Source organism: Buteo buteo, chromosome 1 (assembly GCF_964188355.1).
Source record: "Buteo buteo chromosome 1, bButBut1.hap1.1, whole genome shotgun sequence".
NCBI classification, from domain to species: Eukaryota; Metazoa; Chordata; class Aves; order Accipitriformes; family Accipitridae; genus Buteo; species Buteo buteo.
In genome coordinates, this window is record NC_134171.1 from 48,726,505 (window position 1) to 48,747,929 (window position 21,425).

The 21,425-nt window shown below is 37.1% G+C and overlaps 1 protein-coding gene across 1 annotated transcript; it reads left to right on the forward strand.

The window, feature by feature from the left end:
• PLRG1 (pleiotropic regulator 1) lies at positions 1-16,283 on the forward strand. The gene is made up of 15 exons (XM_075029489.1): positions 1-84; positions 1,979-2,085; positions 2,306-2,448; positions 3,508-3,561; positions 5,114-5,207; positions 5,627-5,717; positions 5,912-6,013; positions 8,281-8,373; positions 8,709-8,858; positions 8,977-9,078; positions 9,593-9,695; positions 10,299-10,407; positions 11,923-12,062; positions 14,865-15,058; positions 16,078-16,283. Exons 1-15 carry the CDS (start codon positions 76-78, stop codon positions 16,135-16,137), a joined length of 1,551 nt encoding a protein of 516 aa, XP_074885590.1. The 5' UTR covers positions 1-75; the 3' UTR covers positions 16,138-16,283.
• The last annotated feature ends 5,142 nt before the right edge of the window (positions 16,284-21,425 follow it).

Below are 21,425 nucleotides of genomic sequence, written 5' to 3' on the forward strand. Positions count from 1 at the left end.
GGCGCGGGGCTAGGCGCCGGAAGCGCCTCCATAGCGGTTGGCGGAGTGCGGTGGCGGTGGGAGTTCGCTGGCGCCATGGTGGAGGTGAGGGGCGGTCGGCTCTGCCGCAGGGCCCCTCGCGTCCTCCCTGCCTCGCCGTTGAGGCGTCCCGGGCGAGACTAGGGAGCGGTGCCGGCGCAGCGGGGTGGATTGGGCCCGTGAGGAAGCCGAGGCCGGGCGGTGGCGGGGGGGAGGCCGTGCGCGGACCACCGAGCGCCGCCCCGCGCCCCCCGCCCCCTTTCCCCTTGGTACGGAAGGGCCGCTGTGGGCATAGGCCATGGCGGTCCCTCCGACTTCCCAGCCCCTGCCCGGTCCGCCCCGGGAGAGAGCGAGTTGCGCGCAGGAAGCGAGAGGGGTGTTTCTGGCCGGTCTGAGAGCTGTGGCCTCTGCCTCGCGGGGGCCTGGTGCGGGTCCTTGGGCCCTGTGGGTCTGGGCAGGAGTAAGCAGCAGGCAGCGGTTTTGCTTTGCCAGATTTAGGCCGGCTGTGGAATTGGTGCTAGGGTCTGGGGAAGTGATGCTGTGATGCCCAACCTCCGGTGACTTACTGTCTTTGTCAGCTAGTCAAGAAAGCGGTAGATTTTCTGTGAGAGCTTGGAAGTAAAGCTAGGGAGAAGGTCGCTGGTTTTATAGGTCGTGGAGTAGTTACTGTGGGGTGAATATCGTGTGTTTCCAAAAGCGAGTATCATTGTTAGGAGTATATAAGAAGGTGCAAAGACTACTGCCCCATGCAACACTATTAGCCGCTTTTTACAGAAGACCGTCTGTCAAAAAAATATTTGTAGATGCTTCTTTCCTGTTGGGGAGGCATTGTGTTACCTATTACTCATGTGGTGATTTCAACAGCTGCTGTTGTTGAGTAGTAATTAGCTGCTGTAATTCTTATCTCTTTCTTCAGATGTATGAAATTCCTAATCCAATTCCAAATGTTGCAGGTTTTTTTCACTTAATACATGGAGCTTGCAGCAACTCACTGAGCAAGAGCAAAAACCTTTGTGTAGGTGCTACCGAGTTGGGAGGGTAAGAGCCGCTGCAAAGTGGGTCAGTGAGTGGACAAACAACTTCCAAGGCAGGAAAACAGAACCTACAGAGAGCTTAATAGGGAAGGCACCTGTGTAATGAATCTTGAAGGCTGGGCAGTTGATGATATCCAGTGCCAAAAGTTAGTAATGTCGTTTCCAGTTTGTTGCCATTGTTTGTGTGACATACAGAACATACAGTCATGCAGAGAGCTTTGGCTTTCTACCTAAGCAAGGAGGCTCAGATTTCTAACAATTTTTTTTGTCCATTGGTAAGAAAATATTAATTAAAAAATGAATTGTGCTGTTGGTAAGCAGATATTCTGTATAAGTTAATAGCTTTTAAATTTTGCTTGTTAGTTCCTGAATGGGATTTTAAGAATGTTTTGCTCGTAGTAACAAACAAAAATTATAAAAGGTAAACAAGTTTTGTTAGGTTTGATCCCAGGTTTTCTCTCAGTAAACTGTGCTGTGCTTAGGTAAAGTGGCACTGTGCACGGAAGCTGATGATTGCCCTTGTTCTTTTTATGGTGTCATTGAAATAAAATTTACAGGAGTGTTTTCGGAATTGGTTACTTTATTGCCTACATATAAAAACAGAACTGGAATGGATGAGGGGAAAAAGCTTGCACACTCATGCTTTTGTCATGTAGATGCTGGTGCAAAAAGTTTGATCATGGTTTTTGTGTTGCTTTTCAATGTCTTGGCAGTTTCCAAGAAAGGGAGTGTTATTTTGAGTAAACACTGGGTTAAAGCAATTAACAGATAAACTCAGGAGTGGTGTTTTCTCTGAACTAAATAGTGCTATGTCATCTAACAGTACTGAAGTCTGAAATTGCTACTTGGGTCAATTTATGTTTCAGTTTTCAATTTTTTATTTAATTATGTCCGAATGTACTTTAATGTTCTTTTATTTATTTTAGGAAGTCCAAAAGCATTCTGTGCACACACTTGTGTTCAGATCCTTGAAGAGAACCCATGATATGTTCGTAGCTGATAATGCCAAGCCTATCCCATTAGATGAAGAAAGGTAAGTACTGCACTCATTGAAGTTTTAAACTACATTAATGATTATTCCATCCAAGTCAGAGGTTCAGATGTTTCTATAGAGTCAACAGTGTAGTTTTGACGGAAGAAGAATATTAGAATTGTAAAGCAAGTTGTATAAAACCTTCTCTAAAATATTTCAAAACTTAATAACAGTTCAAAAATCGGGGTTTAATCAGGATTATGCTTCACTCTTCCAACAGTCACAAAGTAAAGATGGCAGTTAAGCTGCGTACAGAGTATGGCTCAGTGTTACACATGCCTACTCTTAAAGAAAACTTGAGAGAGAAAGGAGGCCCAAACACCGGGGATCCTTATGGACACAAACAGTATTCTGGAAATCAAGGTTAGTTTGCTCTTAGTGGTATATTTGTCCTTTCTTTTGTAACAGTCTCAATGATGTAAAATCTGAAGAATGCAGTCCAATGTTAATCCATCAGAGATAAATATGGAAATCAAGATACATGGGTTTTTTTGATTGGTATTTTTCTTGCTAGGGTCCACAGGAGGCAAGTGATTCAGAACAAGGAGGAGGTTTGTTTTAACAAAGGAGTAATAGGGTGCTGTGAAATCTCTACAGTAATTCATTAGTAAAAAGAGTAATTTTTACAGTAACATTAGTTTGTGCTGTACTTACGTGTTAGAGAAAGATGAGTAATGTATTTCTCCTTTTTACAAGTTCATGATGGTCAAGGACATGCTTTTTTGTTGTTTTGGTGTTTTTTTATTTTGTTTCATAGATATTTTTTTTTCAGACTTCCTTTAGCTGTGCAACTATTAAACCAGATAAGTCTTTATTTTAAATCTGCAGGTTTTTTCAATCTATGTTTTGTTATATATAAAACCTGTATGTATTAGGTAGATACCACATGAAAACTTCTCTTCTAAAGAGTGCCAAATACCACCTTATTTTAGTTGAGATTTTTTTTTCCCCAAGGTACTTTATTTGGAAGTATTCTGAAAGTGAAAGACATTGAGAGATAATGAAAAATCTTTTAAGAAGAAAAGAACCTCTTTCTTTTCTGATACCACAGACAATCAGTTGTCTTGACTAGCTTACATTTCAGACACCCATGCTATTTGTGTACTTGAATCCTTTTCCATGATAGCTACTTCAAAAGGCATCTTTGACAGTATGAAGATTTTTCTCTTGAGAGTCCTTCTTGATAACAGGTAGCCTAACCATTTCAAAAATGTTTTTTTACTATTGAGTGTTATAAAACTGAGATAACCAGAATAAATGAAATTAATGAGAATAAGGAACGTATAAATGTAGTATGTTAGAAGCGGTTGCTGGTTTCTTCTGTGTATGACCTGCTCTGTTTTACTCTATTTCTGTTTGAGTGCATCATGTGCAGTGCAGTACGAAATGTAGTTATTAATATGATGTTTTGTTGTTCTTTAGGACAAGAACTTGAGTATTTGATAACTGGTACACATCCATACCCACCTGGGCCTGGTAAGTAAAATTATGTGAGCGTTTGCCTGTAGTTTTTGGTGTCCTGTAAGAACAAGGCATCCTCCATCCTAGCAGGAGCAGACTTCTTGCTGTGAATCCATACCTAAAAGTAGTGGGAAATGCCATTCAAGTCTTCCATAGTATTGATGCATAGAGTTTTGTGGCTGATAAATGTTCTGGGATAGGAGGTAGGAGGATTTAGGTACAGATGCAGTGGCTTTTCACTAAGCCTCTGTGGATGTGAGCTTGCTGTGAGACGGTCATTCATTTCTATGAGATTTCACCTCCCATGGTAACTTCATCATAAAGATGTTCTAGGAATCGCCTCTCTGATATTGTGGTCCCCTTTCTCTTGGAGAGCTTGCTGAGACCCACAGACCCCTGGTGCCTCCACTGTTGTGGTAGAGCTGCTCTTAGAATTTTATTGTGAACAAGGAGGGGGGTGTCCGGCTAGAAGGAGGTTGAATGACAAGAGGGAGTGTGTCCTGCTTGTCATCATCAGAGCAGAAAGGTGTAGGTATCGCTGCCTTGCACTGAGAAGGAGACATTAGGGTCTAATTTTAGTGTCATTTGGTTTTGTCTGTGCTTGGAAAGGTTATGTTTCTGTGTTGTTACATTGGCTATTGCTAATTGTCACTGTTATTGATCAATCCTGCTCTGTCCTTGTGGCGGTTCAGTTTTAGCTGTTGATCTTTTACTGTTAGTGCTTAAGTTTATTACAAGTATGGTGGAAAATCTGTTGTGGCTTGATTTGTAAGTTAAGAAACGTGAGTGTTCAATAGACCCTCAGCCATTAAAGAAATGTGCATAGTTCCCTGTAACTGCAGTGTCAAGAATTGCTCATAGAGGTTTCTTCAAGTTCAGAGTTCTTTTTATAGAATCAGATATATTGGGGTTAAAAATGAGGTTTCTTTCTCTGTTGTTTCTTGTTTTAACTTGGGCATCTCACCCAAATATCGTTTTTGTTGTCAACTGCCAGAACTTTGGTTAGGAAAAGAAATAGAGAAATGGGATAAATTCACCAGTGTGCACCAAAACTACACTTTGCAAAGAGTTCTTAAATTAAAAAAAAAAAGTGATCTGTTCCTAGGATGGGGTTATAAATCATAAGTTGTAGTCTGAAATTCTCACTTCAGCACGACTAAGCCTTTTGTAGTTCTGGCACCACTGCATGATGCCAACCATTGTGTAGAGATTTCCATAGTAGTTGAAGCTGGATAAAAAGATGGATGCTGCTCCTAGTTAGACTTTTTTTGTTTCAAATGACAGAATCATCCTGGTTTTTACTGTAGAAATTTTGTACCTACGTATGTAGTAGAATCAAGATAGAAAGGATTTGGGCCAAAATAAAAATTTCAGTAGATTTGACTTGCATGTAAAAATGATGTCATTGAATGATGGGATTTAATATTACAGGGTGTGACAAGCCCTTGTTTGCAGGTGTACGTGTGTGTGTATATATATATGTTTGTATGATATACTTTTCTGGATTTTCTTTTTAATAGAGTTGTCTTTGCTTTTACTGTGTTGTGTTGTTTTTTTTTCTTTCAAGGTGTGGCTCTGACAGCAGATACTAAGGTCCAGAGGATGCCTAGTGAATCTGCAGCACAGTCCTTAGCCGTAGCACTTCCTGCTTCTCAGTCCAGGTACTGCTGTGTTACTTCATTAACACTTTTGTTATCTATGGGAATTTCAAGGCAAAACACAGAAGTCAGGATGAGAACTACTTTGAGTATTTTGAATGTTCTAATTTATAAAATGTTTAAAGAAACTACTTTTAGTGTGGCCAGGCATCATTTTTCTGTATGCTGGTTTTTTTTTTCTTAGATGTCACGAGAGGCAATGAGCAGAAGTTGGAACAGGGGAAATTCTGTTTAGATAGAAGAGAAAAAAGTGAGGCTTTGTGGGTGTCTCTTACCTTAAGGTGGTCAGGCACTGGAACAGGTTGCCCAGAGAGGTTGTGGAGGTGTACAACACTTGACTGGATGCAGCCCTGTGATACCTTATCACTCACTTAGTAAAAGAAAGTTGATTCCAATTCATCAACCATTTTCATTCAACCTAGGTTGGATGCAAATCGGACAGCTGCTGGTGTGGGTGATATTTACAGGCATGCTGGAATATCTGAGCGTTCGCAGCCTCCTGGGATGTCTGTGGTGAGTTTGTTGCACATCTAATGTAGAATGTACTTAGTGTTCACCAGATTGCTTCTGGATTCATTTGTGTGTTGCGTGGAGATCTCCTGACTGACTAAATTTAATCAGTGTTGAGACATCAGAGCGAGAAGGCTTTAGTTTTTAGGGAGAGGTAAGTTATAAAGCATAAGAGTAACCTTCCTTTTAACTTACAGGCTATGGTGGAAGCTGGTGGAAACAAAAATTCTGCATTAATGGCAAAGAAGGCTCCAACCATGCCCAAACCTCAGTGGCATCCACCTTGGAAACTGTACAGAGTAAGTTACAGATGTGTGACATGAACATGCATATAAAAGTAAATGAATGTTTTATGTTCTATAAAGACCTCAAAGCATAATTTTTCTTCTCATTCATAAAAATAAAATCAAATGAAAAGTGATCACAACTAAGTTGTATATGCACACTCTCTTCTTAAATAACAAAGAGGTTAGATTACAAACATTTTTCATTCTATTTAGTAAATTATTTTGTGAATATTATTAATTTTACTGTTTTGTTTACATAAGTGTACCTGTATTATGATAAATTCGTTACAGAGTTTGTTTTTTCTTTTCTAGTCAGCTTCTTTGGTAGAGGAACTCAAAGGCAAGGTGCAAAATTTGAAACTAATGTTAAAGAAATACTCTAGCAGTGTTAACATAATGAAATTGTCTCCAAAAGCACTTAAAGGCAGTCAATGTCTGAGTCAACCAGACTTCTTTTACTTGCTATGAAAATGGGGGGAAAAAAGCTGAATACTTCAATCACAAATTATCTCTGCAGTTTAGATTGACTTGACTAGTCAGTCAAAGCTTGACTTCTAGTCTTGTTTTTGAATTAATCTAATTTACCTTTTAATTTTCTTAGGGAGTAATAACGGCCATTCCCCCAAAATCTCATAGCATCTTTAAACGTTTTGGTGATGAGTATGGCAGGGTAGCTGAGTTGAAGGAGAAATCTCTAAGCATATGTATTGGTTCAGATCTTTTTAACTTTTCAGGTGTATCTGTTTGAACATGTACTTTTTTTTTCTAAAAGAGCTGATTCTTACTATGAAATTTAAGCAATTTCATATTTTGTCTGAGAAAGGATGAATATTATTTTAGGAATGTTAGGCTTTCCTGATATTTAAAAATCTTAAGCTCTAGTGTCAGAATTGTATTGTTTTAGCGCTGTTCATCTAAATATAGCACCATTTATAGGCATTTAAATCTTCAGAAGGAGATGTATTAGTCATAAATCTTAAGGCTAATCTCAAAGTAATTTTTTGAAAAACACTTGAGGTCAAAGGATTATATAGGTTTTCTAAATACAGAGTATTGGAATGTGCTCTCTATAAAAATTAAGGCAAATGCGATTTGAAAAAAATGGCACCAAAATAAACCCATCAGAGATTAAAGGTAAACAAATGAAAATTGCCTACTTGTTAGGAGCACTTTCTTTTTAGAGAGAGACTGTAAGTACAATTCAAGTCACTGTACTAACTTTATGTGTAAACAGTTTTAGTGGAGATTTGCTATCAAAATCCTTACTCAACAGGACAAAAGCTTGTTCAAGCAACTCAGAAATAGGAGCATAGCTGGAACACCAAACGTGGGTTTAATCTTATCTGTTACTTAAGATCTACACTTTAACTGGTCTTCCTAAGCTTGGTTTAAAGCCATTTGTGAAAGATGGGGACTTAAAATAGATCAGATGAATTATTTCTTAGATTTCTCCCATGGAAATGCCTGTTTCTATTCCTAGACTATAAAGAAATCTAGACAGCTATCTCAAATGTATGCAGCTGTGGTCTCATCTGGTGAGAAGAATCCACTGTAGCTTTCCAAAGTATTTCTGTCTTATTTCTGCCTAAGAACTTTTGCTGTGTTTTAGATCTTTTGAAATGAGCTGTATGACGGTACATGAAATATGCCATCCAGTGAAACTAAATATGGGTTTTGATTTTAGTTGTCTGACTTCAGAGAAATTAGAGAAACAGAAAGGCTGCTGTAAGCAAGCCATGTATTGGTGGAGCTTTTCTTGTGAGATCTGTCCCCAGTATTTTGTTACCAGAAAGTTTCTGACACACTCATATTACCCCTTATTTGGGGAAAAGGAGGTGGTGGTGTGCTTTAAGAGCTTATTATATGGCAATGTGATTTAACAGTTAAGATTTTATATAATTATTCTTTATTTTTGTATAAGCAATATATAGCAGCATGAGGAACTTGTGCTTAAATACAGTCTTTCTCTGCAAAGTCTCAGGTGTTGAGCCACAGTATTATGGAGTCTAAAAGGATTTGAAAAAGTTGCTTATAGGAACAGGGTATTTCTGTATTGCAAGTTCCCATATCTGGTGTATGACATGTACATTTCTAGTAGTCTCTTCATTTAACTACAGTAGAAATGAAGCTCTCTTCAGCTCTAACTCCGCATTTGACTTTTGGGGGACCGTGTGTTTCTTGGTGAACACTAACAAATTCCAGTGTTGGAGAATGAAAATTATATTGACAGATGTATGTGTATTATTTCTGATTTAGAAAAAAATTTGTTTTTTCTAAAGGTTATCAGTGGTCACCTGGGCTGGGTGAGATGTATTGCAGTAGAACCAGGAAATCAGTGGTTTGTTACTGGCTCTGCTGACAGAACCATAAAGGTAACAAGTTCAAGAAGTCACTGACAAAGTTTGTGGGGGGTGTTTTTTTTGTTCTCTTGTTACTTAAAAATGTCTTCAGCCCTTGGAAGCAATTTCTTGCTTACTGCTTGCAGAGTAATGAACTGTAGAACATTTTTATTACCTAGTCATAAAGGATTTGTGGAGTATTACTCCTTGAGATTTCATTTATTACATAGTAGTAGCTGGAGAGCAAATGTTTGTTATTGTAATTTTTAACTTAAAATGCAACAGTATCAGTTACATCTGGGCTGTTTACCCAGACTATCACTATGTAGCTTTTACCTCTCTACCTCAAAATACCTATTTTGATGCAGATTTGGGACCTTGCTAGTGGCAAATTGAAATTGTCTTTGACGGGACACATCAGCACTGTACGAGGGGTGATAGTAAGTGCAAGAAGTCCGTACCTATTTTCTTGTGGAGAAGACAAACAAGTGAAATGCTGGGATCTTGAATACAATAAGGTAAGCTGTAGTGTCTTCAATTGGAATTAATTGGTGGTGGCAAATATAAAAATCAAAGCATTTAGAATATTCTTTCAAATATTCAGTTATTGTGCGTGCGGTTTTTTTATTCATCTAGGTTATCAGACATTACCATGGTCATCTAAGTGCTGTCTATGGTTTAGACTTGCATCCAACAATAGATGTACTGGTAACATGTAGCAGAGATTCAACAGCACGAGTAAGTATAGCATTGTTATGTTTTAACATCTTGATATGTCAATGTGTTTCAACATCTTCTATTTGTAAAAGTGAATACTTACCAAAAGTTACCATGAATCAAGATGAAAATAGTAAGATGGTTTATGTTAATTTTGTCTTCCATTGTTGATAAAAACTGAAGCCCGAATATGCAAAAATGCAGTGTCACTTCAGGAGAATGTTTTATTTCTTAACTTAGTAGGTAGACTACATAGTATATGGGATCAGTTTGTTATATTTAGAAGATGGTATGGGTTTATGGTGTCTTTAACTTATCTGTATGTCTGGAAATTCAGTGGCAAGCTCCATGCTCCCCTTGAAATTTGCCAGCTGATGCAGTTGTGTGATTAATTGTTGGATGAAAAAAACCTAAATACCATTGTTTAATCTGTAGAACTGTGGCAAGGAATTCATGTAATCAGTGACAGTGCCTAAAATATGTTTAATATGCACCTGTTATTGACCTCTGTGACTCACTTACTGTGAATTCATAGATTTGGGATGTGAGGACGAAAGCCAGCGTGCACACACTATCAGGGCACACAAATGCGGTAGCGACAGTGAAATGCCAAGCTGCAGAACCACAAATTATTACAGGTATAGTGGGCATGGTTTCACAAGTAATATGATTGTAAAACATAATCATGAATGTATTTGTTCAGTAATTATGTGAGGTCCATAATGTTATCTTTGTTAATTTATTCAATTTCCCTTATTAGTTTTCTCTTGAAAATGGGCCATGCGGTGGTTATTTCATGCTATTAATGGTATGTTTAAGCAAATATAGCTGTGCATTGTTCGAAAGTTTTTCTGCACTTCCTTTGTTTCTGGTGTTTACGTTTTTTGTTGTAATATGTACTGAGACTTGCATTTTCTGTGATATTCCACAGTTCTCCCCAATTCAGTTAAGAATCGTCCAGTGCCATGGCTAAATATGAAGTTTATCTTCTTTCCCGTTATGTCAAAATCTAGCCTTGTTGTGTAACTACTTAGGTCTCCTTGAATTTCAAACTGCATAGGACTATTACAATCCAGCATCTTTCTTGTCTGAGGTGGCATTAGTATCATATTTTTGTAACAAACACTAACAATATTTTTGTCTCTTTCAGATACAAAAGTTTTGGCTGCCATGTCAAAATGGTAATGATAGTAGAAACCATCATACTGATTCTATCATTTTTTATTTTCTTTTCATTGCAGGCAGTCATGATACTACCATACGGCTCTGGGATTTAGTGGCAGGAAAAACTCGTGTTACTTTAACAAATCACAAGAAATCTGTAAGAGCAGTAGTGCTACATCCGAGACAGTATGTTTTCCTCATTCTTTTACACTTTCACAGTTCACAACATTGTGTGGTGACAGCCAGTGTGAGTGATAATTTTAAATGGTAGGGCAAAATAATATGAAAAACTAAGGAGCTTAGAATGCTGTAAAAATGTACATATCACTTCTCAAATACCTTTACTACACTGATTGTGGTCCCCAAGTATTGGCACTGGTGTACATTAGCAATCCTGAGAATGTCTTATATCCCACAGAATTTCTTATGTATGTCCCTGTGATGCAGTCCTTGAGAAACCAGAGACGCTGGGCTTGTAAGGCTAATAATAAATATGTAACTGAATGATTGTTAGCAGAAAGTGAAGTAATGTAAAGTGGCACATCTGAATAATGCTAAAGGAGGCAGTGATTAATACAAAAGGATTGTTTTGAATATGTGTTTCACTGCACAAGACACTTCAATCTAACTGACCTCAAAAAGAAACTTCTTGTGAGTATTTAATCTTTGAAGCAGGTGTTGTTGGAAGTACTCTGAACTTAGATACTATATTTTGATGTATCAACAGTTGCCTGTTCAGATAAATCCCCATTAAAACAATGGAGAAAAGGAATTCACATAGAACTGCAGTACTTCTGCACATTCTATATCTTAAGATGAAATTCTGTCAGTGCAGAAGCTCAGAATCTTTATGAATCAATTCAGATCCAGTCTGTGTGTCTGAAAAATTATAAAAAACTCATGCTATCCCTGTTAGCTATAGCAGAAAAAAAACCCTATTTTTCTTATATTCTGCCCCCCCAAAAAATCTGGCTTCAGATTCATCAATCATACCTCTGAAAAAAACTTGAAGTGTTTTTATGAAGCAGTAGCAACTGTCAGCCTAGTATTTTTTTGTTTCAGTATTTCTGTAGTTTTTAATATTCCAGTATTTTATCCTAATAATCTATTTTGTTATTGAAGAATCTGTTAAGTAGACAGCAAATCGCTTAGATGTTGTGGCAACTGAAAATATTCCTACAGGCTTTTGTATGTGCTACCCAAATAACCTTGTTAACTGCTTCCACGTGTTAAAATGAGGGAATTGATTATTTTATGGTGACTTCGTAAAACAAATTATCTTTCATAGTTCACTTTTTTGCAGTGCTTTATCCTTGGTTGTGTAGTTTTAGAAGACTGGCCAATACTGATTTTGTGCTTTGTTCCTTTTCCTGATACCTGTGCTGATGATGCCCTTAAACATGAAAATTTGCCAGAATAACAACTGACAATAACTTAATGTGCATTTTTAATGTTTATTTGCATATTAACTTCCTATATGGTGTAGGATTTATAAAGTTTAGGTAGTCTATGGAGCAGGAAGGAAACAGGTAGTTCACAGCTTCATAGAGTTGCTTCATTTTATGCAAAGTAAAAATGTCAGAAAAGCAGTTTTAGTATAAGTAACTTTGACACTACTGTTAAATGCTAGTTGCAGTGTAGGATGTATGCTATCCCTGCAGCTGTTTTGAACTTTAATATACTGTCCTTATTTTCTTTCAGTTACACATTTGCATCTGGTTCTCCAGATAATATTAAGCAGTGGAAATTCCCAGATGGAAATTTCATTCAAAACCTCTCTGGTCACAATGCTATTATCAACACCCTGGCTGTAAATTCCGATGGTGTTCTGGTCTCAGGAGGTAAAATGAGAAATACATGTTCATATTTCCCTTTTCCGCTCCCCTATGTATACATGGCTGGAAGTCCTTAAAGATGCCTGCTGAGCTCTCCTTTATCTGGGCCTGTAAGCCTGCTACAGCATACAACTTCATTTCATAGTGAGTAGGGCTGCTTATATCTTCTTGGATGTTACTGAGCTGCATGCACAAAAATGTGTTTGAAAGGACTTCTAATGTGCTGCAGGGAAGAGGTTTCCTCTCTTCAGTTGGCTACTGCTGCAAGGCTCCCGAGTCCATCTGCTATGATCTGAGTCTGAATTGTTAGTGTCCCCTTGGGAGCGGTGAGGAAATTGGAAGCTGCCTTGGAGACTTCTGGCTCTTTGTTGGCTGCTCTCTGTTAGTAACATGTTGATGCAGTGAGAATGGATAGAGGATATAGAAACATCTTGCTAAAGCTTGCTGTACCCTTTAAATGTGATCTCTGCCCTGGTTTTTATGCAGCTCAAATGCATTGGTTCTGTTGTCTCGAAGTTTCTTGCATGCATTTTCTGATGTTATCTTTGTATCGCTTGAAAGATTGATAGCTAATCTCCTAATTTTATTTGGCCCTATGAATCAAAACCACGGTTACTCAGCAATACTGTACGCTCAAGTGTTCTGGAATTAAGAAACTAGCCACTTGGCTCCAGTGTGCCTACATATATTCAGGGAGGATTTTGTGTCCTTTGTGACACATCAATTTAATTTTTTCACTTTAAAGCTTCATGAATTTAATAATCATCTGATACATTAAAGTATTGTTAGTGGTCTGTGAGCCCCCAGATTCTGGGGACTACTAGTTTGTGTTCATGTATCTGAGTTGTACTGAATGCTTACTGCATCTGATCGTGAATAATTTTATGTAAGAACAGTTATTATCTCATATTGCAGGTTGCCTTTTTCTATATATCAGTTAAGAAATATTTTGGTGGGAGTATGTGTTACTAAAATCTATGTGTTACTACATAATCTATGATGTTTCTGAGTTCTATGTTTGTACAATACAAAGTACATATGTAGGCCTTTTTTAGGGACAAGTTTTTTTGAAAGTAGCTTCTAGAAATCCCAGCTGAATTCAGATCTTTTTGTTAAGGCACTGTGTCTACATAGGAGGGAGATCGTAAGTGTGTTTTTGAAGTATATGCTGTTATAAACAGGAAATGAGTAAATAGTGTGGGGAAAAAAGGGAGTCCTAATTTTATAGCTGAGAGCTGAGCTCTAGAGTCCAAGATTGCATGGGAAACCAGAGTTGAAGGAGGAGGTTAAACCCAAATCTCAGAGTAGACCCGTTGTTTAATTGTGAGATTGTCCTGAGAGAACTCTAGCAGTCAGAGGAAAGTGAATTAAGAGGCTAGAATGTATTGTTCCATATAACTTTGCAGAGCCTGAGTTTTTACCTCTTGGTTTTGCTTGTCTAATCTTTTGGGTAGTTGTAAAGAAGTATGGGACTCAATTCATAGTATCACATGTGATAAAACAGTTTAAGATGGGTTCCATGAGTTTGCAGAAGCAGATATTATGAAGAACATTTCTCTATTTGTAACCAGTCCATTACAAAAAAAAGTAACAATTAAGTTGCACTTTGAAATACTGAAATGTGTTTAGTCCCATTTGGTCCCATGTGCTCTTAGTCCCGTTTGATACAGTATGTTATGTAGGCTGAGGATGTGGAATAAAATGGAAATGTGCTAAGCAGGAGTTGGAAGATAGCCAATTATATTGTCAGCTTACCTTGGTTATGTTTTCAAGTATGCATAACAGTGGCCCTTGATTTTAAAATTTGGATAAAGCTCTATCTGACAACTGGTGCATTCATAGTGAGAGCAAGAACATTACAAAATAACTGGACTGGTCTTGTAACTCGTTCTGTATTATTTTGAAGACTCTTCTAGAATATCTTTGTAGGATACTTTTGTGTTAGTAGTAGTTAAGGCTTTAGAAAAATTTGTTCCTTTTCCACATTAAAAAACCCTATAGTCTTAATAACACTATTTGTGAGTTTTTAAAAATTAAAACCTGAATATTGACTCCCCCTTCCTTTACATCCTCATGCCATCTACAGCAACTTCAAAAGTTGATGCTGAATTAAAATAGTTGAGGTTACCTTAGAGTATTTCACTGTAGAAGCACCCTTCTCGAAACATGTGGATTTCTTGTCTAGCTGGCGGTTGTGGAGAAACTTCTAGTAGATGTGTTGTGGCTAGATAATGCTTTGGGAAGGCGTTGGGTTTTTGTAACTGAAAAATTGCTGTGAGAGCATCCTTCTGAATACAGAGTTTAGATTGCTGTGAATACCCTGTAGCACTAGTAGTAATACTGGCGGTGGTTTTATCTGTATTTGAAATAGAACTTCTGCAAATATTGAGCCTATATCCCATTACAGCTTTGTTTAATGTCTGTCATCTGTTTGACAGGATGATACCTCTTTGTTCAATTTTAGTGGAGGTACTGAACAGGGAGCTTGATATTCAGAATGTCTGTCCTTACTTTGCTTCCACAGCAACTTGCCGCAATTGCCTTGTGATGTAGTGTATTATCCCTCTGATGCAAAACTGGATGAAATTCTGAGGAAGTTTCCATCAGCCGCCTTAAACAAGATCAGCCTTTCTTAACTAAGAAGGAAAGCAGTAAAAATGGGAAACCTTGTAGGGTGTACTGGGCTATTCTACATTAATGTTATAGCTGATGTATTCCTAATGTATTAACTAGTTGTTCATGATACTGTTTTTAGAAAACCGATAGAAATTAACTGGTTAAAATACTAAATATGTTTGTCTGTTTTAGCTGATAATGGTACTATGCATCTTTGGGACTGGAGAACTGGATACAATTTCCAGAGAGTACATGCAGCTGTACAGCCAGGCTCTTTGGACAGTGAATCAGGAATATTTGCTTGTGTTTTTGACCAGTCAGAAAGCAGATTGCTAACTGCCGAAGCTGATAAAACCATAAAAGTATACAAAGAAGATGATACTGCGGTATGTCCAAGTGTTGTCTTAATGTATTTTCGTGAAATCAACAGATTTCAAACAAATGTTACACATATCAGTAAGGGGTGTGCACAGACTTGTGTACTCCATTTTATTAACGTTTGAAAGCAGTGTGTAATAATGTTACAAGGACAGCAGCTAGTTTCTGCACTCCTAATTTCTTATTATATGCTATAGTACAAATAAGTGTCAGGTCCATCAACTCTTCTGCAAAAGTCCTTTGTGATACACTTTGGAGAAATCTTAATACAATAATGTACATTGTGTTTTGAAGCCAGTAGGGGATTGTGTGTGGTTGTATTGATTAAAACATGGGAATTAGCAAAAAGATTACATTTTAAAGATTTATTGTACTTCTGTATATGATCTAGATTTGTTATTTGCCGTGACAATTTTTAGAATTCAGAGTAAATAGCTTATTTTCAAACTGTTATTCTTAAATCTGAATCCATTTACTAATGGAGAAGACAATACATTATTGTATAGTTTATTGGAGTATGCATTCAATATAAAGAATATAAGGACCTTTATTAAGCCTTGGAAATTTTGCATTGAATTAGACTTGGAACAACTCTTAAATATAAAGGAATAAGGAATGTTTTAATCCATTTTGCAATTGGGCAAACTGTAGACTCTGTGGCATCTGCCAATACAGATTTAGATATCACTGGAAGGACTGTCACTGGAATTTCTGTTCCTGTGCTTTGATCACTACAATGTTGTTTCTGAAATGCCATTGGCAACCTGACTTTTGTCCGTGTTGCAAAACCAAAAAACAAAACACCAAACAAAAAACCCCCAAACAAGTCTTGTCATGTACTTCAGACAGTGGGATGATATAAAATTTCATCTGGGTAAATTAATTACGTAGTAGATTAGGTAATTATAATGGTACGTATGAAATAGAGTATATATACTATGTGAGTAATATTTTAAACTAAACCCTAATTACAGGTGAATTTCAAGTTTAAAATAATCCTTACAAGTTTTTTCTTTTTTCTCTTTAGACTGAAGAAACTCATCCTGTCAGCTGGAAACCAGAAATTATCAAGAGAAAGCGTTTTTAATGTGGCAACATACTTATGCTGTGATTTTGTTTTGGCTTTCCTGAGGGTGTTCAGTCACATTTTGTTCTGCCTAGACCAGCAGAGCAGGAAGTCAGCTCAGTCATTGCTATTTCAACATGTTTTATAATAAATTTTATTTCTCTGTCCTTTTGTCTTTTTTTCGGTGTGATCCCAGCAAACCAGTTGCAGCTGTTAACTTTCTCTTTGTGGAGCACATATAGTTCATGAAAAGGGTGGATGTGCAGGTCATTACTTTTTTTTATATGAATCTATTGAGTGTAGGTCTAAAAATATTTTGAGCCAGGTTTTCTGAAAGACCCTTGCTTGACTCCAAAAATTAATTGCAAATTTATGCACAGAAGCCATCTACTGGGAATTCCTTGAGTGACACTTTTAGATTTTAGACCAGTATTGTTTACTGTACATGTGCTAAGTATGTACTGTAATGGAACAGTATATATACTCAATTATAGAGTAATAGAGTAATCAAGAAAGAAGTGGGACAATATAATAATAATGTAGTTTGTTTTATAAACACAGCCACTGAGCATTGACAGTGCTGTGTTATTGAATGAAATGGATCTTCAAAGTGTTTCTTTGCCTAGGAGAGTTTTCATATGCAACTACTTATCTTCACTTGTTACATTTCAGAATAGACTTTCTGTAGGAAGGACCACTGTCAAGTCATATTGTTCAGTCACTACAAGGTTAAGACCAGTTGACTTTCTTTGTAAATCACCTGTTTTTCCCATTTACCCAAATCATATATGACATTAGAGTACAGCGAACTTTTAAAACTGAGCTCTAAGAGGAAAAGCTCTTAAGTCATTCTAGCCTTAATTTTACATGTTGCTGTCTCCCTATGATCTTATGAAGGGATTTAAATAAAAAAATATTACTGAAAGATAATTTGTATTCATGAAGGGACAAATCTCATTGTGTTTACAAACAGCCACATAAGCAGTAAGCATGTAAGCCTCTTTGCTACAGCTTATCTGTGATGTCTGTGCTGCTCTAAAGTACTTTCTCTTCTGGGGGGGGGGACGACGACGAGGACTTAAGTTATCAAGCCATTCAGTATTTGGCAACTTTGCTACTCGTGTTAATAGCTGCGGTGGCAAGTTTCATGCTGGGTAGATGCTGAGAATTGTTCTGTGGTCACAGCATTGATAGCAAGTAGTTCACAATAATTATTTCTGTTCTCTGCCAGTCTGACTTCTTTCAAATCTGGGATTTATGTTAGAGAAAGGAGTTACTTGCTATGTAACTTACAAAAAGCTACTAAAACTAAGTGTTGTTTATATTATGAGAAATTTTGTCTTGTCTTTTATGATGCACAGGAGGTCTTGTATTTGTAATTTGAATGTTTGACAAGGTCATTTTAAGGGAGTCCATGCTGCATAAATAACTGAATTTGGGTTGACAGCTATTGTCTGAAGCATCTTCACAAAAAAGAGGGGGAAGTATTTGGTATTTACAAGTTGGATTAAATATCTTTTATTTGGATGATAATTTGAATTTTTCTAGATCTTTATTACAGCTGTTAACTAACATAACGGGAAAAATACAGGTTGTGGCTTATGTGTATTTTATACTGCTTCTAATGCTTCATTCCAGAAATCAATGAGTTATTGGTGTTACACAGAATTTTCTTGTTCACAGTCAAATCCTGTGTAGGAAACCAGCGTGGAGAGGAATAACTTACTTGAAAGGGGGTGAGATTGTTATGACATTTTTTTGGGGGGGGGTGGTTTTTTATTTTTTTTAAGTGTCTATGTCTTTTGGTAATTTGGAATCAGGAAGGGGAAATTAGAGGGTTTGGCTCACATTTCTAGCACGTCTCTGTACTGGTACTTTCCTTTAAAAACTGTATTTATTCTACTCTTTATCGCTTTGAGGAGAGATCAGAAAGTCTCCTGCAGAACCTGTGTTTCTTCCCTGGAGTTCTGCAGGCATCTGCTAGCATGGGGCAGTGGTTGCCAGAGCATTCTTTGTGCCCTGGGTAAAGATTTTATTTGCAAATTAATGCCTGTGCACCAATATTTGGAATAGTGCTTCTCCTTTTTGGCTTTATAATACACTGTCCTTGTTCTAAGTGTGATTTTTTTTTTATTGTATTCTTTAATATTTGATTTGCATGTTTTCATTTTCTTCCCAGCAGTTTTTTCTTTCACTTGACAGTAATGTGAATATCATCACATATACTTCTGTAAGTATTATTTATGACACATCAAGGTTATCAGATTTCAGTTAAGTGCTTCTCTAGTGCAAAATAAGCCTAGATAGTGATACACATATACCTGATTGTGTAGGATATACAGTGACATTAGATTTGTCCATGTAAGTCATAAGGTGAAGCAAAAGAGGAGGATCTGGTCCATTGAATGTATTTTCCATGCTTCTGGAAAGTGTCACACTGCAGTGTCAGTTAAAAGTAATCTTGAACGGGAGTCTAATCTCAGAAAATAATTATTGTCATTTATTTCATAAAATTTGATGTTGTCTTCTGTATGTGATCAAATCACACACATTTCTACCACAAACCTTGTTTTGTTTTATACTGTACATAATTGCAGAGAAGTAAGAAAATGTTTTTTGTTTGTAACATAATTCAAAAAGGTGTAACTGGTAAAAGTGATAAATTTTAAGATCACTCTTTGCTGTATACTAAAGCATCCCATGTAAGCTATGCAGCTAGAATGCTGTCATTTGCTGGCAGCATGAAAGTTGTGCAGAACAGTTTGTCTTTGGCAACTTAAAGGCTTACAGAAGTAAATCTTTAATAGCCAGTTTCTTTTTAGTCCTGTTAGGTAAGAATTAAAGTGCTATGCCTGATTTGAGTGACAGCAATTTAGCCATCAATAAAACCTTCAATACAACATGATTTCATGTCTTTTTTTCCATTTTGGGTTTTGTAGTAAGAACAAAAAAGTAACTAAATACATTGAAAGTTGAAGTAATTTAGTATTAAAATTCACAGTTTCCCATAGTACAGTAACACAGATCTGCTGTATTGGAGAGAGAAAGTACTGATTGGTATATTATGAAGAGCTTCCTATATGCGTGAAGGGATTAGCAAACCAAATGCGGAATTGTTCATTAATTTTCTCTAACGCATTTAAATAAAACATTGAAACCTCTTGAGTTAAATATGAGGTCTAGGAAAGGTTCTGGATGGGAGCTGTGTGGGTGGAAAAAAGCTTAAACTGATTTTTTTGTGTCTTACTGGGAGCAAATTAAAGGGATATTTCTGTCCATGGCACATAACTGAAAATTTGGTCACAATTAATCAATGGGAGTTTTATCATTGATTTCTGAAGTCAAGATTTCATTCAGTGGGGTGTGTTGGTTTTTTTTTTGGTTGGTTGGGTTTTTTTGTCGAGTGAGTTGGAAAAACTGTCAGTCTGGCACATCATGTATGTAAGTATCTACACAAGGTGCATTCTCCTGTGCACAAGATGATCATTCTTTTTTAGATAAGGCTTCTAAATTTTCATTAGTACTCCTAAGAAGATGGTGAGGATTTGGAAATTAATGAATGCCAGTAAGCCTGATCAGCTGAAAAAGGTCAACCTGCAATTTTGTTCTATAAAATTTAATGCTAGATTAGCAGGACTTGAAACTAGCATAACTATGACTTTCTATGGAAGCTGTTCCATAAGCAGAATATGCAGTTGGTGAAATCACTATGTTCCTTTGAAAGCAAACAAGCCTTCAGCTGAAATGAGCTTGAATGCTGCATGAAGAGAGAGAAGCTTTTTGACTTTGTTTTTGTCTGTAGTTTGAAAACTTGGCAGGCAGGGAACTACAGGTTTCACTGGTGGTCATTTAGGTAGAGCTTGTCAATTTGGAAGGCTCCATCTGATGCTTCTTTAATGGCAGCAGCTAAGAATCATTTTTCTGGCTTTTACATCTTGAAGTCTTACGAATTTAGTTCTTTGCTTAGTAGGACAGAAGTTGGATGAATACTGGGAAAAAATTTGGCTGAAAAATGAATGGCCATCCCTGTCTAAAGATATCCTTCCAAGAATTTTGATGCACGGGGGGAATCTGCGTCTCAGGGCTAGCAAAATGTAATTTTCTGTGAACACTTTTTCACATGCATTTTTCCCTATACTTCCTTATCTTAAAAAAAAAAAAGTTCCTAAGGAGGCATTCAGTATTGTAATTTCATCTAGGATTTGTCAGAAACTTGAAAAATACCAGCCTAAGCATTCACAAATTTTGATGTTGGAAATTACTTGAGGGGTTTTCCAGCAAAATGACCAACTCTAACCAAGAGAATTTTCTTTTAGTTAGTATGTATTCTACCAATTGCTGTAAAGCAGCACGAAAAACTCTACGGGGTTTGCTTTTTAGATGGGAACTATGGAGTTTCTAGAGGTGGGCTTGTTTTTTTCAAAATGTTCTCTTGAAAACCTTTTTAAAGATTTTTGACTTGAGGGATTTGCACCATCAAGCCTTAGGTGTTACTGTTTTCCTATTGCTTCTTGTATTGAAACTGTGTAGTGTTGGCTTTGTCGTGTGTAGTTGTGAACCTTTAAGTTAGTAACATGTTAACTTCCTTCAGGTGCTTGTTATCACCAGGCTTTTGTTAACCTTTCTTTAGGGTTTTTGTTTTGAATATAATGAGTACATAAGCCCCAAATGTGTATCTAAAGCATGGATTAATCGGGGCACTTGCCTGCAAATTAGACTTCAACAGTACAAACAGTAACTGAGCTAAATGCTTGTCTCCAGGTAAGGAAGATCGAAATCACTGACAAGAAAACTACAGCTGAAAATAAGAAATCTTAAGTTTGCACAGACTTGGAAAAACTGAATTGTGCTGGATTTTTTTTCTTTCTTCAAAAACCCCACACCTTACACTTGCGTTTGAGAAGTGCAGATAATGTGTGTGAAACACTTGTTTCTGCCAACATTTTTTGCAACCTTTCTACTTTATTTTTAGGGAGGGCATGTGTTCTTGCTAGACACTTCACCTTTACTCTTTTTGCTGCAGTAACAACTCTTGGGCTTTTGGATGCTGCAAATGTATTTTTTTTCTTTTTTCTTTCTTTTCTTTTTTTTTTCTTCCCCTGCTGATGAACTGCTGAGAAGAGGGCCGAAGGGTTAAGCCTTCCACAGCAAGGGAAAGTCAATGCAGCATCAGTATGTGTTATGAATACAAAGGCCTACACCTAGAGGAGAGACTTCCTAGAGACCAGGTAAGAAAGAGCTGTAATTAACTGAAATCTCTCGGGTAGAGGTGAAAAGGACAGTAGAAAAACTAAGACTAGAAGAGACCA